This window comes from Zingiber officinale, chromosome 4B, assembly GCF_018446385.1.
Source record: "Zingiber officinale cultivar Zhangliang chromosome 4B, Zo_v1.1, whole genome shotgun sequence".
NCBI lineage: Eukaryota > Viridiplantae > Streptophyta > Magnoliopsida > Zingiberales > Zingiberaceae > Zingiber > Zingiber officinale.
In genome coordinates this window covers 107896987-107923556 of record NC_055993.1, presented here as the reverse complement: position 1 = coordinate 107923556, position 26570 = coordinate 107896987, and the positions used below count along the sequence as shown (strand labels likewise).

The 26570-nt window shown below is 37.4% G+C and overlaps 4 protein-coding genes and 1 pseudogene across 7 annotated transcripts; 3 read left to right on the top strand and 2 right to left on the bottom strand.

Moving 5' to 3' along the window:
- The first annotated feature begins 229 nt into the window (after positions 1-229).
- LOC121977816 (transmembrane emp24 domain-containing protein p24delta7-like) lies at positions 230-2923 on the top strand. 3 transcript variants are annotated; one of them, XM_042530239.1, is made up of 5 exons: positions 230-455; positions 541-750; positions 2259-2335; positions 2413-2597; positions 2750-2923. In XM_042530239.1, the coding sequence occupies exons 1-4, from the start codon at positions 255-257 to the stop codon at positions 2555-2557; spliced, it is 633 nt and encodes a 210-aa protein (XP_042386173.1). In that variant the 5' UTR covers positions 230-254; the 3' UTR covers positions 2558-2597; positions 2750-2923. The 3 variants fall into 3 exon arrangements, with proteins under 3 accessions (XP_042386173.1, XP_042386171.1, XP_042386170.1); XM_042530237.1 differs by having other exon boundaries at positions 2713-2765; XM_042530236.1 differs by having other exon boundaries at positions 2413-2765.
- Positions 2924-3403: 480 nt separating this feature from the next.
- LOC121975972 (60S ribosomal protein L10-like) lies at positions 3404-4946 on the bottom strand. Its single transcript, XM_042527922.1, has 4 exons — positions 4841-4946; positions 3922-4423; positions 3755-3836; positions 3404-3638 (listed from the first exon to the last, which is right to left on the bottom strand). The coding sequence occupies exons 1-4, from the start codon at positions 4848-4850 to the stop codon at positions 3558-3560; spliced, it is 675 nt and encodes a 224-aa protein (XP_042383856.1). The 5' UTR covers positions 4851-4946; the 3' UTR covers positions 3404-3557.
- Positions 4947-7980: 3034 nt separating this feature from the next.
- On the top strand, positions 7981-9253 carry LOC121977815. The gene is made up of 4 exons (XM_042530235.1): positions 7981-8457; positions 8556-8621; positions 8737-8802; positions 9025-9253. Exons 1-4 carry the CDS (start codon positions 8023-8025, stop codon positions 9091-9093), a joined length of 636 nt encoding a protein of 211 aa, XP_042386169.1. The 5' UTR covers positions 7981-8022; the 3' UTR covers positions 9094-9253.
- Positions 9254-9910: 657 nt separating this feature from the next.
- LOC121975971 (bZIP transcription factor 11-like) lies at positions 9911-11043 on the bottom strand. Of its 2 annotated transcripts, none has more exons than XM_042527919.1 (2): positions 10662-11043; positions 9911-10442 (listed from the first exon to the last, which is right to left on the bottom strand). In XM_042527919.1, exons 1-2 carry the CDS (start codon positions 10746-10748, stop codon positions 10044-10046), a joined length of 486 nt encoding a protein of 161 aa, XP_042383853.1. In that variant the 5' UTR covers positions 10749-11043; the 3' UTR covers positions 9911-10043. The 2 variants fall into 2 exon arrangements, with proteins under 2 accessions (XP_042383853.1, XP_042383855.1); XM_042527921.1 differs by having other exon boundaries at positions 9911-10500; positions 10662-11032.
- A 5649-nt stretch (positions 11044-16692) lies between these two features.
- Positions 16693-26570, top strand: part of LOC121975969 — a 42452-nt pseudogene continuing 32574 nt past the window's right edge.

Sequence of the window (26570 nt, the reverse complement as noted above, 5' to 3'; positions counted from 1 at the left end):
TTAGGCCGACTAATTTCAAGATTATCTCCTAACAATTTTCCACTGAATTATCAAGGTAAATTTGCTTCCAGTTAACGTTTCAGATTTATCATCCGAAAATACCGTGCATCATTATTTTTTTATTTTTTAACATAGAATAAATTTTTATTAAATTAAAAACCAAACTTATCTTAACAACTTAAATTATATCACACGAAATATAATTTATATAATAACTGCTTCGCCCTTCTTCCTCACACCCACCATCATCCACAATGAGCTGTTCGTCGGTGCTCCTACTACCATTACTAGTTTTAGCAACCTTCTCTTTCTCTCCACCTTCGCAAGCGCTCGTGTTCCACCTCCCCTCCGGCCGCGTCAAATGCTTCTCTGAGGATCTCCGCGCCGGCGTCGTGTCCCTCGCCAGCTTCCGCGTCGCCGACGACCCTCCCTCCGCCCACAACGTCTCCGCTAGCGTAATCTCTGGTTCGATGATCTGTTTGAACTCGTTGAGAAAATGCTTGATTAATTGGCGCCCTGGATGGTCTGATTCGGCCGCAGGTGATGGATCCGAATGGGGAGACCTTCCGCCGTGCTGATGGAGTTGAAAAGGGGGAGTTCTCCTTTGTGGCGGAGGAGATCGGGAAGTATACGACCTGCTTCTGGTCTTCCCATTTCCAGCTCGAGGCTGTGCTGACGGTGGACTTCGACTGGAAATCGGGGGTTGCCGCCAAGGTTTGGAACTCCGTCGCCAAGAAAGGGAAGATTGATGTAAGCCACTACTCTTACTTCTTCTTTTCTTTCTGTTTTTTTTTTTTACTTTGTACTGTATTTTGATACTGAATTTGGGAAATTTCAAATGCGACCATGATCTGCTAGATCTAAACCTGTGAAATTATTGGGGATCAAGTAGGAAAGAAGTTTATTGATCAAGTTTAGTTCTAGTTTGTGCTGATGATTTGGAGATTTGTTTGATGATTCGTTTGCTGAAGTTGGGGTTTTGATGAAGAACTAGTGAAAAAAATATTTATTCTTATGCATGTTTAAGTAGAAGGAGAGCCTTGGTGGAACGGTAATATCTAGATGCCACGGATTCAAGTCTCTAAAACGACCTCTTGTAAAATAGGGTAAGGCTGCATACAATAAATGCTTCCCCAGGAACCCATGTTGGCGGGAGCTTTGTCCACCCGGCTGCCCATGTTTAACTATGGGTTCATTGCAACAAATGAGTAAAGATGGTGGTATTTAGACTAGGATGATGCACATTGGGACAGATGGTAACATACTGAAACTGTTATTCCTTAAAGCTTGTTGAAATTCTAAGAAGCATCATTGGTTGTGTCCTTAAAACATTGGTTGCCATTTGGTCATACATGTTGAACTGATATACATCAAGTAAACTTGAAAAGCTGATGCTTCCCTTAATCTAGAGGGGACTTCATTGACTTTTAAAACTGATATTGGTTCCTTAACGTAGCATCGCCGGTGATTTGAATGTCACTCTTTTCTGAATCTCGGAAATTCTGGTGCACGAACCTCGTTGAATGCTGTGTGGTAAGAGAATTCAGAATCAAAATATGATTCCTAAAAGATGACTAAACAGTTGGGAGTTCAAAGTTGAGACATTATGCCTTATTGTTGTTCCTGTGACTAGAAAATGTGGCTTTAGAAAGACATGTTTTGAAATCAGAGTGGCAAATAATGGAAGCCTGACTTTAGCAAGCATTACCATGCTTGTAATGACCATTGTTTCTATATTACCACTTTGATTTTGGAAACTTCTAAGGGAGAGGAAAGTTGAGGAAAGGACAGGAGCAAAGAGGAGCGGAAATGGATTTAATCTGGTTCGAAGTGAATTCAAAGATTTACAGTATACAGAGAGAGATTATGTTTCCAACGACATTAAAATGAGTTATTGGTAAGGAAAGCAAATTCTTCTACCTTTTCCTCTAAACAAATTCAGTCAATCCAACAATTGACAGGGTTGAGAGGACAACTTATTTAAAAATATTCATTTTAGTTTGCGGATCACTAGCCTAACGAGAATGAACTTAACCATAAATATCTAGAATTTAGTAGGAATTGTATGAGTATCTGAATGTTCAAGTTCAACTACATTAAAATCAATTTCTCTGAGCTATTCCATAAAGTTTCCGCATTTTGCATCTGCAAATAGTGATGATGATGCTTGCTAACATATTGCAATGTGATTGTGTTACTATAAGCTGCTCTTTAATCTAAATCCTCTAAATCATTTTGACAAGTTTGCCACTGTCCAGGAGATGGAATTGGAGTTGAAAAGAATGGAGGATTCAATCAATTCAATACACGAGGAGTTGGTATTCTTGAGAGATCGGTAAGTTTATATGCTAGAGTTAGTAATTTTATATTATCGTTATAATTTTATGTGCCATTGAATTATTTTGGATCAAGGGAGGAGGAAGCAAGGAGTTTCAATGAAACAACAACGGCAAGAATGGGTTCTTTGAGTATTCTTTCATTCATCGTATGCATTGGAGTAGCTGGCGTACAGCTTTGGAATTTAAAGACATTCTTTAAGAGACAAAAAATTCTATAGCAAGGTGATGAAATGCTATGTGACGATATCGATATCTCAGGTATTATGAACTCGAGCTTTCCTTGCACCATATGCATGCCCTTACGTCGTACTTTAAGCTTCTCAATCACCCAAACCTTTTTTTCTATTTAATTGGATGTTTATCACTTCCACAGATGAATGTGACTTTCCTAAGTTTTAATCTGATATCAGATCCTAAATGTCATAATGATAACACGAGTACCAGGGCTCTCAAAGGATTTGATTACTCTTGACCGAGGGATTCTGTATGCCATCTCTTTCGTCATTATTTAAATGGAAATTAGCACCGTTGACGATCTCGTAGGTGAGCTTGTAGTTCTTGCAGTTTCTTCAATGCCCTAAGTCATTGCATCAATACCGACAACAATCTTGTGTAGTCTTCAAACATAACTAAAGGTTAAGTCTCAAACTATAAATAGAACACAATAGGGTCCTTTCTAAGTGCATTGTTAGAGCATCTACATCAGATACCCTATTCAAATATTTTATCTTAAATTTTAGATAAGATAGTTAAAAATTCTTTACATCAGCTACCCTATTGATTATCTGAATTATACATTTATGAATAGTACTTCTCTAAATTTAAGAAATAAATTTCATTCCCTAAACATTATAGAGGAGAGAGAAGAAATAGGGAAATTAATATATGATGTATTAAAAAATAAATATCTAAATTTAATAAAATAATTTTTTTATCTTAAATTATATATTTTGAATAAGGAAGTTGATGTGGATGGTCTTACTTTCATCATTAGATAAATTCAGCTCATTGACTAACTCATATAATCACCAAAAAAAAAAAGAGGAGAAAAAAATAAGCATCAATAAAACAAAGCATATGTCTTGAAAATTAAAATGCCAGATGATACTAGTTATTACATGCCCAAAAGTAACGCACTGTAAAACAACTGGTAATGTCTGCAAAACTAAGCAGATTATAATAGAGAGAAATATGGAGTCACGAAACATGATGACATTCTTAAGAAGCTTTAGCAACAGCAGACTGTAAGAATGCTCCTCCAGGTTGACGTTTGGAAAGTTTCCCATGGCAGCCAAGTAACTACACAGTCAAAAGACAAACCATATAATAACTTTCATAAGAACCATTTTATGAGGATATCCATATTTGCTGATTCAAAGCATATGTAAAAAACATGTCTCTATAATCGACAATACCTTTGCGTTGACTCCGTCCGGTACGATTCTGTTCTCGCTTTTCCACTTCACATAATCGTTGCGACTAAACTTAGTGAATCCCCTGAAAATGTGTTCATAATGTTAGATTTAGCAGTAACTTGTCTGAGGTGAAGAACAGGTGAATTCTCATATAAATTGATACTCACCACTTCCCACTGACAATTATCTTCTGTCGGCCGGGGAACTTGAACTTTGCCCGCCGTAGTGCTTCTTGGGCATTTTGGCTATTGTTATCCTTGCAACGAACAGAGAGAAGCACCTGGCCGATACTTACCCTAGCACAAGTCCCTTGTGGCTTACCAAAGGCACCCCTCATACCAGTCTGGAGTCTATCAGCTCCGGCGCAGGAAAGCATTTTGTTGATTCGAAGGACATGGAATGGGTGGACTCTCACTCGTAGGTGGAAAGCATCCTTCCCGGCAAACTTTGTCATGTACTTGTTACATGCAATTCGGGCAGCCTCCAGAGCTTCACTTGAAACATTTTCCTTTTCCCAGCTCACAAGATGAACACAGAAAGGGAACTCATCAACCCCTTTCTTCTTCATTCCAACATCATAGATCCTGATCTTCGGATCAGGAACACCACGGCAGTAGCGCGATTTGGGATATGGTTTGTTCTTAATCTGGCGATAACAGCGCGCAGGTCCTGGATGAAGAATAACCATTCTAATTGTCATGCGAATTCAAACAATCAAAATTAGAACAGGCATAGGCGATCAACCTAACTTGAAAAGACGCCTTAAGGGATGATCTTACAATTTATTAAAAAAAAACTAACCGAAAACAAGACGAAGCAAATGAAAACAACCGAATAACAAAGTTGAACTCAGATCCATTTGATTCTATGGTAAGTAAGACGAGAAGTCTACCAAAATCTATCAAATCTCACAGAAAAGCGGCAAAAAAATAAAATCTGACCAGCCACTGAAGGAGATCATGAACAAGACTAGATTCATTCTCATAAAAAAAAACCAATTGAAGATTAAATCATCGATGGAACGATCATGACACAGCGGAGCATACACAAAGGCATCTGGAAAAGAGACGGAAACGAGAAACTTACGTCGGCCCATTGCTGCAGAGAAGACGAGGCAGGAGATCGACGCCGAAGACCAGCAAGGGGAAAATGGCGGCTCAGTAGGTTTATATCATAGGAGATTGGAAACCCTAGGGGTTGATTTGGGCCGTGGGCTTAAAAATAGAGAACTTTACTTAATGGGCCATAATGGAAGAGTACAATAAGTTAATTTACTCAATGACTGCAATTTAGGGTATGACATGCCAATATACCAGGGATACAAATAAGTTAAGCCGTTCGTAATTCACTCACGAACGGTTCAGGCAAAATTTGACTCGAATTCAAAGTTGAACGAGCTTAAACTGTGTTAATTAGAAATTGAGTTGAGCTTGAGCCTAATTATTATTGGCTCGGTCACTTGTCGAGCCAAACAAATCAGTATAATATATATTTTTATAATATATAATATATTAATTTATTTATTAAAAAATTGAGTTAACTCATAATTAAATATCGAACTTGAGCTCAACTCTACATACTCGAGCAAGTTTGAACATGTATAAATCGAGTCTAGGCTAATTCAAACTCGACTCAGCTCGTTTACAACCCTTTTGTAATGCAAGGGAAGGGGTGCTCCAAGTCATAACAAGCTATCGGATCTGTGTTCCATATGAATCAAATCTACTGGTATCAATAAGACCTCCTCTAAATCAAACTGAGGAACAAAGTTGAACAAAGTTAAATTTAAAAAACGCAGGGTGCCTAGACTGTTGAGCAATATAAAAGTGATTCAAGAGATCTAATTGAGGAGCCGAGTCACTGAGAATAAGAACATCAGTTTCATCAATCGGGTGAGAGAAGTTTGATCCGAGATCAAAGAGAGAATAAGAAATTAAGAATATCAATCCTATCTCAGGTAGAGAAGGGATTGGGGAGAAAAGATCATTTCTATCACATATAGATTTGGGCCGCATGAGATTTCATGCACTTAGATAGTGTCCGGCAACCTTCGTAATCAAACCTACTTTGTTATGAAGAAGGATCATTGAATCTAAGCGTGTAAATGAATCGAATTGATTCGAATATGTAGAAAAATTTGAGATTCGAATTCGACTCGAAATAGGTATATTCGAGTTTGAGCTCGATTCGAAGTTCGAAAAATTAAAAATGTTGATTCGAATTAGGGTTTGGATTCGAGTTCGGCTCGAAATATTCAAACATATTCGTGAACTTTTCGAATTATTATTCAAAAATAAGTTCGAAAGGCTCGAAATTTATTTATTTAATATATATTTAATTTATATTAATAAATATCAAGACTCGCAAGTGACTCGAACAATATAATTTGGATTCAAATTCAACTCGAAAAAAAATTCAAACATGCTCAACTACTATTCGAATTCGATAAATTTAAATACGAATCGAATATTTTTCAAGTCGGCTCGAAAAACACGTGAGCCGATTCGATTCGTTTGTCGCCCTAATCGATTCCTCTAAGCAAATTGCTTTTCCCCCCTCCCGGTCAAAGCACACCCCCTCCACCTCCCCTCTCTCCTCCGCCAAAAGACGCATGAAACCTCCTGCTTATTTTTTTGTTTTTTTAATTTTATTTTTAATTTTTTTAATTCATACTTATGTATTCATACTTACATATTTTTAATTTTTAATTTTTAATTTTTAATTAATTTTATTTTTATTTTTTTATTCATACTTATATATTTTTAAATTTTTATTTAGTTTAATTTTATTTTTAATTTTTTTCATTCATACTTATATATTTTAAAATTTTTATTTAGTTTAAAGTTTTAATCAATTTTATTTATTATTTTTCATTAATACTTATATATATTTTTAATTTTATTTAGTTTTATTTTTTAATTAATTTTGTTTATTATTTTTTCATTAGTACTTATATTTTTTTAATTTTATTTAATTTTATTTTAAATTAATTTTATTTATTATTTTTTTAATTTTTTAATATTTATTTAGTTTTATTTCTTTAATCAATTTTGTTTATTATTTTTTTTATCAAATTTTTTAATTTTTTTATTTTATATAATTTTTAAATTACTCCCTTCCTTTAAATTACATTCCTAATTTGACACTTAAATTATCCGCATCCAAATATTAACACATGTCATAATCTTCTCTCCCTTTAAATGGGTCACTTGTTACAGGACACGTGCTCATTTGTGGTACGAAGTAATAGGTGCACCACCACCAAACGCATCAGGAGCAGAATTTGGAGGTAATATTGATTAAGATTTCTATTTTTATATGTTTTTATGCTTTTTTTGTATTATTACATGTACTCTTCATTTGAAAAAATATATGTTTGTTCTTAAGTTATGAATGTGTTCATTATTAATTTGTAGTATTTTTTTTAGTTTTAAATATAAACTAAAAATAAATAAAAGATTATAAACATATAAAAAAATTATTGAAAAAATAAAACCGATAAAAAATTGATAAAGAAATTGATTAAAAAAATTAATAAAAAAATAAAATTTAAAAAAATCAATTGAAAAAATATAAGTATTATGAAAAAAATAATAAATTAAATTAATTAAAAATAAAAACTAAATAAAATTTATATAAAATTGAAAAATAAAGTATTGATAAAAAATAATAAATTAAATTAATTAAAAAATAAAAACTAAATAAAATTTATATAAAATTGAAAAATAAAGTATTGATAAAAAAATAATAAATTAAATTAATTAAAAATTAAAATTAAAAATATAATTATATGAGAGTTATTTTTAAATAAAATTAATTAAAAAATTAAAACTAAATCAGAATTAAATGAAATAAAAAAAATAAAAAAAATATAGAGATGGAGTTGTGCGTTGACCCGGGAGGGGAAAAAAGCAGCTCTCTTCCTCTAATTGATCCACATTGGATCTAGACCGTCTCTTGATGTGATAACGTCATGTCATGTCATAAGAAAATAATGGGCTAAATGAAATTTTCACGAACTGGGGTCATAATTTCAGAACCAGGGCGAACAGAACCCAATTCTTTGGCGACCTACACTTTAACCCCACTCTATTGGCTAAACGGAGTGGGTCCACTATCGTGTGATCTAATTGTATGGAAGGTAAGTGATAGGGTATTCGAAATATACTAAATTAAGCCGACGAGACCCCATATAGCACTAACCGTTGCCTCTCTCGCCATTCGAATTCAAATCCCCAATTTCCCATCCGACGCTCCCCTCCGCGGCCATGGACTCGCCAACAGACGCGCCTCCGCCGCACCGCCACCGCCGGAAGCCTCTCCAGATAAAGGACATCAATGTATCCACAGACGATGCCCTCAAATCGAAGTCCAAGCCGATCTCCATGCGCATCCAGCGGCCGATGGGTTTAAGCTTCGGGAAGGAGAACCACTGCCCGATCTCGCCCCGGAAAGAGGAAGCGGAGCTGGAGTACGAGCTCGCTCCTAGGGATCCTTCTCTGGCCGAGGAGCTTGCGTCAGTCCGGAAAAGGAGGGAGCGGCTGCGGGAGGAGAGGGAGAAGACGGAGAAGGAGCTGCGGGAGAAGGATCTGATGATGGAGAGGTGGGCCATGGATCTGGAGAAACGAGCAGAGGAGCAGAGGAACATGGAGCTGGAGCTCCGGTTGTTGATCAAACTTCAGGACTTGAGATCTTCTTCCTCTGTGAGGATTGCCTTCTTCTTTTTTTCTTTTTAGATCGAAAATTATGTTTTCTCGATCAGCTCTGAGCTGTTCTCCTTGGCGAAAATTTACGGTTGCAGGTCCTGTCACCAGTTCAATCTCTACGAGATAAAGAACAAAAGAAGAACATGGAGGTGCAGTCGCAGGTATTTTTTATATGTTCAGTTGATGCGACAGAGCTAGAATCAAACTAGAGAGTGGACTCAGATTTACAATCTAAATGGTCTATTCCATTTAAACACATGTTCTGATTTATTGCAGATGTCATCGCCGGTTCAATCTCTTAGAGAGAAGGAACGTCTGAAGTGTGTCGAGCTACAGCTGCAGGTATCAAAGCCTTACCAAAAAGTGGATGTTCAATATGATCTTGCTTTGTGGGATGAACAAACATATAAATTTGGCATAATTCTTCAAGATTATCAACATTTTAAATCTTCTATGCATCCTATTTTTCATCCTCACACATAAACTAGGCCATCGGCTCATAATATGCAATTAATCAGAAACATAACAAATGACAGACGCCTAAAATTTCCTCTCATTATGCAGGCACCAGATGATGACGAAGAAACTAATGAAGCCAGTGAACAATCCTCAGATGGAAAGGGCGTAAAATAGTAATTTTTCTTCTCCTTGTAGGCAAGTCTTATGTTATGTGTAACTGGTATTTTCCAATCTAAGGGCAAATTCCTTTTTTGCAATTGGAGTACTCTCTTCGGAAGGGCACCTTTGTAAACATGATTTTTTTAAAAAAAATCGAATTAAATATTTTTGGGTATATTTTCTCCCCTTTGTTTAAAATTAAGTGTTAACTTCTCTGGTCTGCCTCTTTTCGTTAGTAAATGAAGCATATCTTTGATAAAAGAATTGCAGCTCCAGAAAAACAAACAATACTAAACTAGCAATTGATATTTACTGAGCTCAGTGGAACATTTATTTCTGAGAGAGATGTGCATGCATTATGATAATTAAAGTCTCACTCCGATTGCCTACAATGATATTTTCTATGAACTTACCAAATATATTTACATATATTGTCATTTTTATCTGCATTATTTGCATCAAGCAACTCTTCTAGTGCACTCTATTTCTTTAACCAAACAACGTAGATATTTTCGACAAATCTCATTCTAGTAATACATTTGATGATTACGTTGCTTACTATCTTACAACTCAAACTCAGGGGGTGTTTGGTTGGTGGATTTGGGAATGAAGGAATGGAATGATAGTAAAAGATAGTGTTTGGATTGTGGGTTTGAGAATGATAATTTGGGAATAATTTTCAAATTTATGGGAATCAACCAAACCCACACCCATAGTCATTCTCATTATTTAATCGAACGCCACCTCAAACTTGTTTCAATATAACCACCTTGAATTCATAGGATATTAGATAGTCCGGTGTGATAGTCGCATACTCTGTGTGATTTAACTGTATCATGAGTCATAACTAATCAATAAATCCCAAGCTCCCAATAAACATAGCAAATTAGTACTCATACACTTGGCATAAACCAGGTTCCCTCCTAGTTAGAAACTTACATGCTCCATTATTAGCTTATTATATCTCAATAGTAAAGCATGTCTTCTGCGGAAGCTATAATAAGCTGACTTATATATCCCATATTGGATGAATTTGTGAAGCTTTCCATGAGGTGAGGTCGATCACACAAGGCCATGTTGCTGCTAAAGCTGTTACTTGTAATGTTGTGTGACATCTTACTGAAATACTGAAGTTCACTGCTGAGCTTCATCAGCTGGGCCTTGAGAATGGAATTCTGAGCCTCCAAAGTAGAGTAGCGTCGCGTGGTGATGCTCAAGACTGTTAAGATTTGGCTGTTCTCCTTCTTCAGTTGGTTCACTTCTGCAATCAGATCGGACAGTTTCTTCTGCTTGCGCATCCGGGATCGCCTTGCTGATTCTCGATTCGATAACATTCGCTTCCGTTTCTTCCTGTCCATCACTGCCTGCAGAACTGGTTCGGAACCGGAGTTATGGAGTAGGGAGGAGCCAGATGAAGTGCCACTAGTAGAAGCCATCAAAAGTTGTTTTATAACAAATAAAATATTTTCAGCTGTATATTTTGGCAGAATTACAGCTGAATTTTGTAGATAGTTATTATAGTAGAAAACTAGGAGTTGTATGCAAAGATGTACAAGCTCCAGTAATCAATTCTTAGCACAAACCTCTTGGAAAACATAGAACCAGTAAAGGAAGGCCACAGAGAAGGATTGTGCAAGATTGGTCATGCGCAGTAAAGTATCAGTTATCATAAACAAAACAGGAGAATTTTTTACTTCTGGGAGGAACAATCAGGAAAAAACATCAAGAGCTAGATGTCAAGCGAAAATCTCTGCACTTAGGATTTGCGACATAGTGAGGTAGGAATTAAGAACTTGAAGCAGAATAGAACCTCAAGAGAACTAAGCAAGAGAAGAGGAAGGGGGGGAGGGGAAAGGGAATTGTAACATAGAGAATGAGGGTATTTATAGAACAAAATGGGAGCTAACAAGGAGAGAGACAAATAGTATTGGATTTCTGTGAGCACTTGTTTTTGATCATTTAGTAGGAGGTAGGCCAACAGTAGTATTCCACAGAGACTTCTGATTCCACTGGCATGAACTTGTTCTCTCCTCTTCTGCCAGCCTCTCCTTTTTCTTAGAGTTTCTTTTTAAAAAAGAGAAAAAGTAATGGAATCAAACCACTGCATTTGTCAAGTGTTAGCTTCTCGGTTCAAGATGTTATTTGACTAGCACAAGATAAAAGCATTACAATATGCTTCAGGGTGAGCCATCAATTTTAAGCATCCAAGAACAGGTTCGCTCACTCAAACAATTCCATATAAAAAGATTGGCAAGGAGAAAGTAGTCCTGGATCAAGCTTTTGATGGATGGCTTAGGTTGTTTCTCTATGCACCACTAAATAAAATATTCTCTAATGTCCGTGGCTAATTAATTAGGTGGGCACTAAAGTGGTGTTAGGTTTATTGTCAATTTAAGTGCCCATTCCATTAGCTCTTTTAAATCTGGGCAGTTGTGCAGTGTGTTGTAGCCTATGGACCATTTGGCACGGAAACAACCCCTTGTATCACCATGGATTCTCTTTACATTTCTCTGAAGCATTCATCTTACATCTCGCCATGGTTCTGATCATATGTTTTGTTTTCCTGTCTTCCTAATTATCTATGCAACTTATCATTCTGAGATTGGACTACAGGCCTAATCATCTGATTACTAGCTAATGAGTAGACTCATGAAGGATTTATTGCTGTGTTAAGGTAAGGTAAGGTTAAGGCAAGGTAAGGAAAAGTATTACCTATGTTCTAAGGTATTTATGTGGTTAAAATGTTACTCTGTATCAGATTGACAAGTTTTTAATGATGATTGTGTTGTTGAAGATATGGACTTCTGAGGCATTAAAAAAATGGATAGGAACCTAATGTTTCGCCAATGGTAAGAACTACTGAGCTCGGTTGTCAACATGTAGATCATTTTTGCATTAATGTAGCATTTGGAAGTTTCTGCACCACCACACTGATTTGCCCCTTGTCCTTCTCTTGCACTTCAATGCACGATGTGGAATGAGAAAGGAATATCCTTCTACAATTCTACTGAAGTGGGGCCAAATAAAATAAAATAAAGAAAGAAAAACGCCTCCCGACCATAGTTTGTAGAATCGTGATCCTACGCAGGATCGATTTAGGGTCAGTATCGGATCGGTCAGGATCGGATCGTAGAATCGTACGATCCTACCAAAAACGCTTAAAATTTTATCATACATGATTAATAATTAGAAAAAATACCTAAAAAACTCATTTACATATAAATAAATAACTAATTTTGTATATATATGCAATTATTTACACTCAACACATCAAATTACATTACTACATGTACAAATTTAAATTAACTTGTAATTCAACTATCATTCTCGCATAGTAATAATATTTATATTTTCATATCATAAAATGAAAGAATATAAAATATCTATTAACACAATAATAATAACACATACAATGTCAAAAATATTTCCTTGATTTATAAGATAATTCAATTTAAATGTCAACAAAGCATCTAACGTATATAACAGAAGCTATTGAATCCTTTGATTCAAATATGCCGGAAATAATCTTCTAAAGACTGGTTGATGGCACACAATACTAGACAATAGGCATCCAAAAACTTATTATTTTGAGAAAAATAAATGACAGAATATTATTGATAAAAAACTAACTCAAAAATAATTAAACATATATTTAAATAATTTAAAACTCTAATAAGATGAAAAAAAGATAATGGTTAAGGATAAACTTTGAAATTTATTAAAGATCTCTGAACGAGCTTTAATTTGATATATTATAGGCCCCGTGGTTCAATCCGAGTCAAAAGTTATGACCTCTCAAAACTTCCACCGATCCTGCTCCGATTCTGTTCCGATCCTGCTCCGATTCTGCTCCGATCCTACCGATCCTACCGATCCTGCAGCGATCCTACTGCAAAAATGATTCTGCATGATCCTGGATCGATTTTGGGTTTCCGAATCGTAGGATCGTACAATCCTACGATCCGGATCGCGATTTTGCAAACTATGCTCCCGACCTTGGCGTGCACCCAGGGTTCAGAATTTAGGGAGGCTAAAAAATTCGCCTCTTGCATTATGGATTTATTTTGAAGGTCATTAGAAAATTTGTGTAAGACCGAATCAATTATAGATTGTAAAAATTAGATTAAGAAGTGGTGCTAAAATTAAATTGATATCTTAATATTATTTGGGATTAGGGTATCAAAAATGAATCTGACATACCAATTTAACCCAAGTCGATCTAAAAATATCATATTCGAGTTGAAGGTTTTCGGATTTGGGTTAGATTTGCGTTGAGGGGTTTTCATATTGTGTTAGGATTGGGTTGAATTTAGGATGATCCGGATTGATATGAATTTAAGATTTAATTTTTTTAGGGTTAAATTAAATTTTATTTTGAAAATTATATATATAAATATCAAGATTAGTATGATAATAATAAAGTATTGAGATAAAAATAAAAATTATTAGAAAAATAGAAAAAAAAAGTTTTAGTTGAATTATCCAAGGCAATTCACCCCATTCTTGCGGCCAAAATTTAGGTCCTGTTGTGTTTATTGTAAGTATCCCCGTGGTAGTTTTGATGTGATCAATCAAGTCAAGTTAGATTCTGTTGTGTTTTGATCCTTGTGTCTAAGTGTGTAGAAACTTAGGAGGAAAAAAAGTCGAGCGAAAGATGTGACTAATGAGAAGGATGACATAGGAGAGAGTTGACGGGCTTGAAGCGTCCGAGGGACGAGGTGCTGTGGAAGAATACGCCGATAGACGAGAAAGAAGCATGCGACATTTCCAAGGGACGAGAAGCTGGAGCGGAAGGTTATTTAAGGAGAAAGTCGGAAATTGAGTTCGGGTGAGTCATATTTTGGATGGTTGAAATCACCCAAGCGATTGGAGCTGCAACGGAGGAGAAATGGGCAATCAACATGTTGTTGACTATCCGGGTGCCTGGAACAAGTCCAGGCACCCAGATTGTCCGAGCGCCTTGACGCCTTGACGACCAGGGGTATCCCAAGGTGTCTAGGTGAGGTGCCCCTGTTCAAAGGTGGTCTGGACGCCCGGAGCTGTTCCAAGCACCCGGACCAGATAAAATATTACGAAGAGATAAGATTTGCCACGCTAGGTGCCTGGAGAGGCTCAGGGCGCTCGGATCATACCACAACAGCAAATAGTCAGTTTCGACCAGTGCGTTATAAACAGCCTGGATCTTCTTCTTTTTCGAACAACACACTTTGTACTTCAAGTTTCTTTTTGTTTTTCATTTCCGAGCATCATTTTCGTGTACGAGGCTTCTCCACCTCGGACATTTTGTTCGAGAAGAAGATCTTCTTACTGAGCTAACTTTCTTTGAAATAGTAATCCTCTAATTGTAAAATAAGTAAAAATTTGTGTGTCTCGTACTCTTTTAATTTCATTATATTTTGTTTAAGTATGTAATTGATAAAGTCTGATTGTTTGAAAAAGATGTTTGTTATTTTTATATGGTCCAATTTCAGATTTAGGAGTTCGGATTGTGTTCGAATTTTGATGAAATTCAAGTTATTATTTTTTTTTTTTATAAAATCGATCCAAACTCACCTAACCCATCCAAATTAATACTTTGCTTAGGATAGATGGACCGACTAGTGGCTGCTCGGGCTGATCATGTAGGGTAGGTAGCGAGTTGGGTATGCCCGTTGAAGTAACTCAAGTTAGATTGGATAGATAGATTGGACTAGTTAGACAGTTGAATAGTTGGACATGATTAGTTGACCAACTAAGTTGAGCATGTTATATGGATCAACCAATTGAATGTGTCAAACAGACAGGAAATTATTTTTTTTTAAAAAAATTTTAAGCACATAACAAATATAAATTTATAATTTTATTAATATTAAATTATATATATATACCATGCATTGGAGGAATATATATATATATATACCATGCATTTTTTTATTCAAATTATCGTACCAAACCAAGATTATAGAGAATAAAATATAATTTACGACTTTGACCGCCATAACTTGAGGTTGCCCCTTCCCAAGCATCGCCGCGGTCTTGGTGGAGCCCATGAGCATTAGCACCACCTTCTTGAAGGAAGGCCGTCAGGTACGATGCCACCTCACAGGCTTTGGGCATCCCCTTGTTTCAAGCAGCTGGAATAATTTGGGAACATTTCTCTATTAACCTCAGAATCGTCAAAAACATAACATTTCAGTGGTAATCTGATTCTGAGATTTGCTGACGTGACAGAAATGATTGATTAATTACCTGGGAATCGTTCATTACTTAAACTAAATAGGGTCATCAACAATAACCTTGAATCGATAATCAAGGTTATCCACGATAACCCCAACCGAACACACCCTAAATGGCTTAACTGTAAGTAAAAAAATTGGGTGCGTAGTTGTGCACAACTGTGCACTGTGTGCCTCCTAAGTATATATATTGGCTTTGTATCCTACATATCTCGTTTTGCATATTGGATTGATACACACGTGAGAGGGGGATGAATCATGTGGTTTTCAAAAACTTGTTTTCTCATTTTTAAAATCCCAAGTGCGAACACAGCGGAAAGCAGATAAGAAATTGAAAACAAAAACCATAAGAAAACATAGTCAATTTACTTGGTTCGGGGCCTTCGGCGACTCCTACTTCAAGACCCAGGTCCCGCGGACCTACCGATGGTAATCCAATAAAAATCTCTTTCAGTACCTCTAGAAAAGATAATCGAGTACAAAAAGATTAGAACAAGTGCAACACACTGCACTTGTCCTTTTGCAGAAATTAAATACACAAACAAAATTCGTTACCGACACTTAAGGATTGAAATGAGAGCATTCGTGTGTCGTTGTCGGTCTACCAGCCATGATCAGAAGTCCTCAGAACAGTTGTAGGGCGCAGTAGCTTTGCAGCAGAAGCTTGGAGTAGTCGGAAGCACAAACGGATGTGTAGTAACTCGTATATCAGTGTTCTTTCAAAGCCTTCTCGAGACTGCCTTCAATAGGGTTTGGAAGGTGCCTTCCATAGTTGTTGAAGGTGCCTTCAACCTAGTAAATTTGATCCTGAGCAGCCCAACACTTATCCGAGACTGCATCCAAAATTTATCCTGTGGAAGACGCCTTCCATAGCTATGGAAGGCGCCTTCTATGAATATACGAAGGTGCCTTCACTGCTTGAAGGCGCCTTCGGACACTGTTCATCCGAAGATTAATTTTCTCCTTTATCCTGCAAAACAATGTTAGTTCAAATAACCCGCAATACAAGTATTAGGACAACAATAATTAATAATAAAGAGTAGTAATTAGTTCCTGTCCTCCTAGGATTAGGAACTAGTCAAGGTCTTAGTTTAAGAATCCGAAATGAACCTAAACTAGATTGACGCCTACTGTCTCTTAACCGGGACGCGTCCTCACAAAATCACTCTCCTCCAGTGACTTACCTTAACTTACCAACTTGCCAGACATCCGGTCAGCCTATCGATCTGTCTGGACTTCATGTCAGCTATCTGGTCTACCAGTTGACCTAACTAGACTTCTCGCCAGATATCTAGTCAGCCCGTAGACCTATCTGGACTTTGTACCAGTTATTCGGTCGACCCGTTGACCTAGCTGGATTTTCTGCCAGATATCCGGTCAATCCGTTGACCTGCCTGGACTTCTCCTGCACACTTAATCAAGTGGTTAGATTACAACAAAACTTAACTTAACTTACTTGTCATTTATCAAAACCCAAGTTAGACCGTTAGTGCAAACTGCACCAACAGTGCAGACTTGCGCTGTGGACCTAAGAGTCGGGGCGCTTCGACATAGCACAGACGTGGAAGCCCGGTCCATGCTATATCAAAGTGTGTGTGTGTGTGTACACACACACACACTTTGATATTCTCTTTATTTATTTAACAAGTTGATAAGAGTTTTGTTCACGAACATTATTCACGAATATTGTTCACGAACGTTGTTCACAAATATTATTCACAAACGTTAACGAGTTGAATATATATGTGTTCAAATTTGTTCATTTAATTGATTGGGTGTATATTGAACGTGTAGGATCGAAACGAATGAGGGGGGGATGAATCTCGTTTTTAAAACTTTATGCTTTTTAAAAACTTTTCAGAAAATAAGTACACAACGGAAAAAACAAAATACAAAAGTAAGAACATATTTGTTTTCACTTGGTTCGTAGTCTCGTGATTGCTACTCTAAGGCCCACAATTCCTAGGATCATTTCGATTGGGCAATCCACTAAATTCTCCCCGAAGAACCTTTGGGCAGAAAGGTTAAATATAGAAATGAAGAAAGTGTAACATACTAAACTTTCTTATGCAACAATAATAAATATGAAGCAACACTTTAAATTTTACCGACACTTGTAGCTCGATGTAGTTGTAGTTCTTGTTGTAGAGGCTTGCTCAAGTGTCAGTTCAGTGTAGTAGAGTCGCTACACAACAGTTGCAAAGAGATGATGTAGCAGAATGAGCTTGAAATCTTGTAAAGAATTGGTGAAGTGAGTTGTGGCCGAACCCTCCTTTTATATTGCATTGGGGGCACCTCTAATGTCTCAGGGGGCCTCTATGAATGCTGATTTGAGATTTGCAGTCTTTATCCACTTGGGGGCACCTCAATTCGGCCGAGGGTGCCTCGAGTTAGCTTCGAGGTGCATCCAATCAACCCAAAGCGCCTCCAACTGCTGAAACTTTATCCTTGAAGTTTTTCTTCTCTAGGGTGCTTCCATCCATCTAGAGCGCCTCCAATCCTTCAATCGGGGTGGCTCCAATCAGTTGAGGCGCCTCAAGCACTGCTCATCCGAACTTCATTTTTTTGTTTTAAGTTTCTGTAAAATATGTTAGTCCAAAATAATAAAAATATTTGCAAAATAGAGTTAGCACACATAATAAAATTATGAATTAGATCTTGTTTGACATGACTAAAATCTAGTCTTGGTCTTAATTTAGTTTTTTAAAATATATCTAAGTTGGATCAGGGCCTACAGTCCCATTGGACTCTCTTCTCACTGAATCTCTCTTTTCTAGTTGCTTACCTAATTTATCATTTGCAGAATCACTTGACTCAACATCTGACCCATCAGGTCTTCCTGCCAGATGCTCTATCTAGACTTTGAACAATTGTCAAGTCTTTCAATCTTCACATTTGTAAATTTATTAGATCATTAGAAGACTTAACTTTGAACCTTTGACAACATCAAAATCTAGATTCGATTCTGATACTCCATGCACAAACAGAACAAACATAAACAAGCTCTTACCAAACTGAACACTAAGCTTGTTCACGAACATTTAATTCATTTACAACCCTAGTTACGCCGCATGACCCGTGAGCACCTAAAAAAAATTTTGTTTTGAATTTTTTGTACTTAATACTATAACTCGATCCCTAAACTATAATGGCAAAACCCTGAATGGCTTAACCGCAAGTAAAAAAAACAAAAAAAAACTGGGTGATGTGCCATCGCACACAAGTGCGCACTACGCGTCACCCAGGATCTCTCTCTCTCTCTCACACACACACATGTGTGTGTGTGGATAGGCCCCCACGGGCTGGATCAGCTGGAAGGGTGCCTGACGCTTGCAACGGAGGTTCAGGGGTCGAGGGTCGCCAGTTGCACACGGGCGTAAAACCTCGGTCTGTTGTGCTTTAAATTCCACTCGACCCCCAATCACCCTTCCTGTCCAGCTTAACCGTGATTTACCCCTTCTGGATATCTGTGGGGCCAGACCCAGGGGGCCGCTAAGGTGACAGTTCCACCTTTTTGCAACATGTGTGTGTGGATAGGGCCGTGCGAACTTGCGCTATGAACATGAGAGTTGGGGCTCTTAGAAATGATCCTACACATCCAATGGTGCATATTTTGTGAGCATCATGTGTAATTTATTTTATTTTTTGTATTTCTATAATTTTAATACTATAACTCGATGTCTAAATTGTAAAGATTAAATCCTAATTCTAAATTATAAAAAAAATAAAGAAAAAATAAAATACACTTGGTACTGATAAAATGTGCACCATTAAGTGGGTAGGCTAATAATGTTGTATATATAAAAAATAAAGTTATGCTGCGCACGCTGCACTATTGTGCGTGACGGTGCGCAGCGTAACTTTTTAATATATATCCAAATGGTTCTGCATATGGGTGGGACGGTCAAACCTGGTTCAAGCCCACGTTATCTTGAATTCAGATGACAGCTCACACATTCACCACTTAACGTATTAGAACGCACTACGTATTTTTGCTCCACGAAGTACCTTACTCACCTTAGCATATACGAGCCTCCAAAATTCGTCTAATGTGCGGGCCCTGTCGGCCATCTACGAAGGTTCCCTTGGGGGCGGCGATAAACTTGATCCTATCTAAAAATTTCTACTATATAAGGCTCGCGACCCATTCCGAAGGAGTAAATCAAGTTTTCGAGTCTCTTCATTTTGAATCGCTAGTGGAGGACTAGGGATGCGGCGACTCTTCTCTACCGGGCGCGCTGCGGGGATCCTTGGGCGGGAGCAATGGAGCAGGCAGAGGGCCTTCTTTTCCAGCTCTCTCCTCTTCGATGACACCCAGAAGCCAGAAGCAGGTGAGATTGGGAGCATCTTGTCAAAACGAGAAATTGCTTGTTCTCGGTTTAGGAAGGGATCGGTGTGGTGGGAGATTATGTTGTTTCCTTCTGATTGGTTGACCGATTGCGGTTTTGTAGTTCAAGGAGAGTGTTAGTCAGTTTGCACAAGAAAACATTGCTCCTCATGCAGCCAAAATTGATGCCACGAATCACTTCCCGAAGGTTGTATTGCTCTAGCGTTCTATTTTTCGTTGAAGTTCTAAACTTGGCGTCTACTCTCAATGTAATCTCTTTGCAGGATGTTAACTTGTGGAAACTTATGGGGGGTTTCAATCTCCACGGCGTCACCGTACCAGGTAATGCTATTGTCTGCGTCTTGTTCTGTTGCTGTCTCTAATAGTTTAATTGGTGTCCACTAGCTTAGTTGGTATGGCCTTGGACCTCGTTGCCAAAGGCTTGGGTCCGAGACGTGTTTGTTTTCATCTAAACGTGAGTGCTTGAGGGCTATATATATTTTTAAAAAAGGCATTTAATTGATTATAAATTCTGTCTTGCTAATGTCATATTTTAACTCCTTTTTTGCATGTTGGAGCAAAAAATGACGTTTTTTTATCTCATCTTATATTTGCTAGAAGGGGAGCCTTAACATAACAGTAAAATTGTTGCATGGGTTCAAGTCTTAAAAATAGTCTCATGCAAAAAAAGATAAGATTGTGTACAATAAATTTCTTTATGAGACTGTACATTGATAGAAATTTCGTGCAGTGAGCTGTATTTTTCTCTCTCTCTGTTATATTGGTATCAATCAGATGATATAAACATGAGACTTTATATAGAGTGCTAATTTAATCAATTAATGGCTGTCTGTACTAATGTTAATCCAGGCATCTCCACATAACAAAAAAATAGTTCATGGCAGAAGAATATAGAGGAACTTAGAATTGGTTACTTGTATCACTGTATTGCAATGGACCAAATTAATTGCCTTATAGCAATGAATTGTTTATAGAGGTGGTTTCCCTTGGAGTCAACTTCATATTCGACTAATTATTTAGTGAGATGAAACTGATCCTTGTGACCTCATCCACTTGAAACTGAAATCAGGCCGAGAGATCAGGAAACCATTCAGAGAGTAGCTACATAGTCCATAATCTATAAAAATAAGTCTTATACCATATCCGTGGGGCCGGCACTAGGGGGGCCGCTAAGGTAGCGGATCTACCTTTTTATAAAAATAGGTCTTATAATAAAGTCAACCAATATTCTACTGAAACGTAGGCCAAAGAGACAATAATCCAGATGCAAGAAGGAATTTGCAAGTCCATACATTTAAGAATACGCTTGCCCGAAAGACTTCACATAGGGTGCTACTCTTGTATGATGGGCATTGATTATATCCACGTTTATGAGATGCTAACTTTCATTAATTTACATGGCTACATGAGGAATTTAAGTAGGTTAAATGAAGATTTAGATGATCAACTTAACTTAGATAATTTAAGTAGGTTGAACGAGTATAAAAATTTAAATTTTTATCATAAAATTCAAACTTAAGAAATAGAACAAGTTTTAAATGGAATGTACAATGGAAAGACCGTTGGACCATATGATCTTCTGATAAAGATATGAAAGTGCTTAGGGAAACAAGGTATTGAATAACTTACAAAATTATTTAACATGATATTGAAAACAAAAAAAATGCATGAGTAATGATGGGTAAGTACTCTAGTTCCCTTATATAAGAACAAACGAGACGTAGAAAATTGTACAAACTATAGGGGTATTAAACTAATAAGTCATACCATGAAATTCTGAGAAAAAATAATAGAAAAAAGATTAAGGAAGGAGATCGAAAATCAATTTGAGTTAATGCCTGGAAGAGCAACAATTGAAGCTATGCATCTTCTCAAGCAATTAATTGAAAAGTATCAGGAGTAAAAACAAGATCTACATATGGTATTTATTGACTTAGAAATATCTTATGCTAAAGTCTCAAGAGAAATTATACAGAGAATTTTAGAAAAGAGAGGTATTAGCGTAACATATATTGAACTAATTAAGGATATGTATGAGAATTTAACGACTAGAGTGAAGACTCCGAGCAAATTAACTGAAACATTTTCAATAAAGATAGTATTACATTAAGGATCAACTCTAAGTCACTATCTTTTTATACTAATAATGGACGAATTTACTGGACACATTCAAGACATAGTACCATGATGTATGTTATTTGCAAATGATACTATTTTGGTAAATAAGACACGTGAAAGAGTAAATGCTAAATTAGAATCTTGGAGGAAAATACTAGAAGTGGAAGACTTTAGGCTTAGTAGAGTAAAGACAATATATATGGAATTTAAGTTTAACAATATTGGACGTAATGAGACAATTGTTAAGATAAGAGATAACGAGTTGTCTGAACTGAGAGTTTTAAGTATAAAGTATCATCTTTGTAAAATAATGGAGCGATTGAGAGAGATATCTTACATAGAATACAAGCAGAATGGTTGAAATGGAGGAGAACATCGGGTGTTTTATGTGATCGTAAAATATATCTAAAACTTAAAAGGAAGTTCTATAAAACGACAATTAGACCTGCTATGTTATATGACGCTTGATCCTGTCCGAAAGTCAATGAGATGGATGCTGGGGATGTGACGTTCCCGCCGACCTCCTGTGGGTCCCTGGCGATGACCCTCCGACGCTCAAATCAATCTTCGACGAAGAAGAAGAAACAGTAAGCGGAGCAATAAGAAGACTGTAGCACAATAGTAAAATATCGCATACCTTTGTCAATGCTTGGACCCCCTTTATATAGAGCTCCTATAGCACGCGTGCACACTTCCCAAGGCGGGCACACACCCCCAAGTTTTCCTTGAAAAGACTCGTCAGTAAAGTGCCCCTGACACAGTACCTTAACAGGCTGAGCATATCTCTAAAGTGATAGTGGAAGCTTCCGTCTGTCTGACCATGCCGCCTATCAGCGACACTATCTTCCAAAAGGATGTCAAAAGATAGTCTGCTGTGTCTGTTGCTTGGCCGAGTGGAATAGCCACTCGGCAGGAATTTCGCCATTCGCGTGTTATCTGTTGCTGGGCCAAGCGGGATAGTCGCTCGGCCGGAATTCCACTGTCCGCATGTTTTGTTGCTTGGACGGGCGGGATAACCGCTCGGCCGGAAGTCCACTGTCCGCGTGCTCTGCTGCTGGGCCGAGCGGGATAGTCGCTCGGCCGGAAGTCCACTGTCCGCGTGCTCGGCTGATGTCGAGTCTGTTGCTAGGCCGAGCGGAAGAGCCGCTCAGCCAAGTTTTTGCATACTGTTCCCTTTGTCGTCCTCTTATTTCAGCGTCGGGTGCTCGGCTCATGGCCGAGTCAAAGGTGATATCGGATCAGGCCTTTTCTCTTCCCGATTGGGACATGCTCGTCCGATCGACAAATGACTTCTGAGCGTTGACCGCCTTGACTTTGACCTCCTTTGACCTCCACCGTGGCAGCAGGGTAGGGACCCTCATCATCACCGCATCACAAGCCTCCCCCTCAAGTCTAGTCGAAGGAGGCTGTAAGTCCGACTGACTGGACAATTGTCTGAGTAGATTTTCTCCCTATCGGCCTTCGACATTGCGTGGTTTATGCTCGAGAGGCGACTTCACCCTGCCGGTCGGCCTGTTGAAGTTTGTCGTTCGGTTGTAGGTAAGCTCCCTCGATCCGATCGGCACGACGAAGGTTTGCACTTGTGCTTTCCTTGGGCTATCTTGGACGAGCGCTAGCCATGCTGACGTTACCCAAATTTCTGGGAAATCGTGCAAATCTCTTCGCATTAAGGCTGAGCACGCTTCCATGCCGTCATTAAATGTCGACCTGTGGTGAGGCGCCACGTGTCACGCCCGATGCTGCTGCACGTCTGATGTGATAGGCGTGATGTGACGTTTGGCGGTTCAAATTCGACTGTGAGATCTTGGCCATGGTTTAAAATTTCGAGTTGTGTCGGAGTTTCGGTCCCAGACCGGAACGATACGGTTTCGGTATCGTATCGTACCGTGCCGATATAGTTTCGGTAATTTTTAATTTTAAATATAAATGTAAGGTAAAACAAATAAATATATTTTTCTTTAAAGAAAATTGATATATGAACAATTCAAATTAAAATTGATATATCATAATACAATACCTTACTAATACCAAAAGGAGTGACGTGAATCAGATGGAAGCATTGGTTCTTGCAACATTCTGGTTAAATCAACTCCATAATTTTCCAATGCCTTGATTAAATAATCATCCCATGACATGCAATATTGATATTGATTTCTCCACATGTCCATCAGCATGTCTCGATTGATCACTGAAAGTTAAATTTGAACTGGCACCACTGGAATTGGAACTGGTATATGTACAGGCACAGGATAAGGATGAGCATATGTCCCTGAGCTCTGATATGATGGATCACCATATGATGCATCAGAACTATAATAAGAAGGCTCATGATAATTATGAGCTTTCTTTTGTTTGTCACCCTTAGATCGATGTTGATACTGAGTTTTAATAATTCTACCTCTATGATCTTTATCTTGGGTTGCATGTGTGTAATCTTTCTCACACGTCCAAGGCTCCGGTGCCGGAGTAGGAGGAACATAAGTGCTACAACCACCAGATGCATCACCACTGCCATCGCTTCCATTAGTACTTGCACTGCTATTGACATCACTATCATCATTTCGAACTTCTCGTCGGACTATAGTGTCAGAAGGTGATGATGTTTCATCACTATCATCATGCTCTTGCTTATCAATCGCATTGAGTGGATTTTCACTACTTCTCAATTGACCCCTTTCTTTAAAAGTAGGAGTTTTGACTTTTCTTTTCTCTTGAGTAAAAATTGCAGGAGTTTTACCTTTGTCTTTATCTACGGACTTTGGTTGACTTTGAGGTTGAGATGTTTGAGAACGTCTCGGTCGTGATCCGGAAAATCGAAATTCTTGGTCAAAAGCCTCATCATCATATTCTTCACTGACATCTCCTCTAGCTTGTATTTTTTCAATCTCCTGAGTAAGAAATTGAGATGGTCGTGGTGGATCTCCAGTTTCATCAAGTAAGGGATTCTCAGCCTCCACGACACTCCACCAATCAATCATTGGATCATCCTCAGTTTGGACAAATCTAATATCAAATGGGTCTACATCACTAGATTCTTGTTTTTCCCGTTCTTGTTCTTCTGTTATCGCTCTTAGTTGAAGACGCATATTATAATGAACGTAGACCATCTTCTCCAAGCGACGATAAGAAAGACGATCACGTACTTTTGTATGAATGAGGGAGAAAGTTGATCAATTTCTTTCGCAACCATTTGAAGACATTGTCTGTGAGAGAATTTGTACTGCAATCTTTTTTAAATTTGGGGCTGGTCCTCCATATTGTAACCACCACTCAGCTGTAAGATAAATAAGAATAAAATTAAAATAGTATTTATGTTTATTGACAAAAATTAGTAATAATTTTTTCTATATTTACCTGCATCCATTTTATATCTGCATGACATTGCAAAAGAATCGCTAAAAGAACCATATGCCTCTCGAAATAATCGACTTTCATTAATAGCCTCAGCAGCTAATTCTCTATTTTTTTGGAGTCTTGATATTACATATCTGAGGGCTACTAATAGATCTTCATTTGTGGCAAGATTATAACGATATTGATATGCCGGATTGAGATAGTAACCTAAAATAATTAAGCATATATATAATTATTAATAGTAATATTAAAAATTCTTTATCATAAAAAATACGCACCTGCCAAATGAATATGTTTTCCCATTTGGTCGCCCCATTTTCTAGTGATTATATCAATATAATATTGATATTTGGTTGGTGATTGTAGACGTCTCTTAATTTCCTCTTTCGCTTCGTGAATTAGACGATAGACGTTGCCCATTTGTGGCTTCTTGTCCATATCGACTTTACGTAGAACGACATACAAGGGTTCCACTGCTATAAGAATATCTGAAATATAGTTCTAAAATCTAGCAGATATAATAATTTTTTGTACCTCCCTTCCTTTAGTAGAACTAGAGTATCGAGAGGTTTCCCAATCTTCAGAAGTGAACATGGCTTTCAATCTGACTTTTTTCTGAAATAATGATTTTAATAGGAGAAAGTGAGTTGCAAACCTAGTTGTTCCTGGTCGTAGAATCTCCCCATTAATAAATTTTCTCATTAATCCGTGAACCCAATGATGATTTTAAAGAAATTTTGTTAACGATTGACCTTTTTTCACTACCTTCTTTATTATATCGAGTTTACCAATATTTGCCATCATTAAATCAATATAGTGAGCTGCGCATGGTGTCCAAAATAACATTTGATATTTTTGCTCCAGTAATTCTCCAACCCTCTTGAAGTTGGCACCATTGTCTGTAATTACCTGCACTATATGTTTTTCACCGATATCTTGAACTACGTTATCCATCAAATGATATATATAAGAGGCATCATGATAATCTGCAGTTGCATCAACAGATTTATGAAAAATCACCTTTCTATTGCAGTATAGCAGAAAATTAATAATGCTCATCCATGTAGGTCCTGTCCAACCATCACACATTAATGTAACCCCATATAAGCTCCATTGCTTCTTGCATGATAGGATTCAAGTTTTGATTTTCTCCACTTGTTCATCTAAATACGGACCAACAATTTCATATGCAGTCGGAGGTTGAATACCAAGTCCAAATTTTTGAACGTTGGACACCATGCTGCGGTAGTATGTGTTATTTGCCGCATTGGGAGGAGTTCGATTAAAATGAAAAAATTTAGCAATACATTGACCTATTGATGTGACGACCCACCTTCTACTAACTAGGCTGTGAGGCCGATCGTTACATTATGCTGTCAAATTCATGTGCGGAAAACTGATTTAATGAAAATTTTACTGAACTAATGAATATGCTTCTGTTAATCGCTATACTATCT

Coding starts and splice junctions, on each gene's coding strand:
- LOC121977816 (XM_042530239.1), top strand. CDS start 255: ATGAGCTGTTCGTCGGTGCTCCTACTACCATTACTAGTTTTAGCAACC. Junction 456..540: donor CCCACAACGTCTCCGCTAGC/GTAATCTCTGGT, acceptor ATTCGGCCGCAG/GTGATGGATCCGAATGGGGA. Junction 2,336..2,412: donor TTGGTATTCTTGAGAGATCG/GTAAGTTTATAT, acceptor TTTTGGATCAAG/GGAGGAGGAAGCAAGGAGTT.
- LOC121975972 (XM_042527922.1), bottom strand. Junction 3,837..3,921: donor ATAATTGTCAGTGGGAAGTG/GTGAGTATCAAT, acceptor ACACATTTTCAG/GGGATTCACTAAGTTTAGTC. Junction 3,639..3,754: donor CGGACGGAGTCAACGCAAAG/GTATTGTCGATT, acceptor TTGACTGTGTAG/TTACTTGGCTGCCATGGGAA.
- LOC121977815 (XM_042530235.1), top strand. CDS start 8,023: ATGGACTCGCCAACAGACGCGCCTCCGCCGCACCGCCACCGCCGGAAG. Junction 8,458..8,555: donor ACTTGAGATCTTCTTCCTCT/GTGAGGATTGCC, acceptor TTACGGTTGCAG/GTCCTGTCACCAGTTCAATC. Junction 8,803..9,024: donor GTGTCGAGCTACAGCTGCAG/GTATCAAAGCCT, acceptor CTCATTATGCAG/GCACCAGATGATGACGAAGA.
- LOC121975971 (XM_042527919.1), bottom strand. CDS start 10,748: ATGATAACTGATACTTTACTGCGCATGACCAATCTTGCACAATCCTTC. Junction 10,443..10,661: donor GGTTCTATGTTTTCCAAGAG/GTTTGTGCTAAG, acceptor CCAGTTCTGCAG/GCAGTGATGGACAGGAAGAA.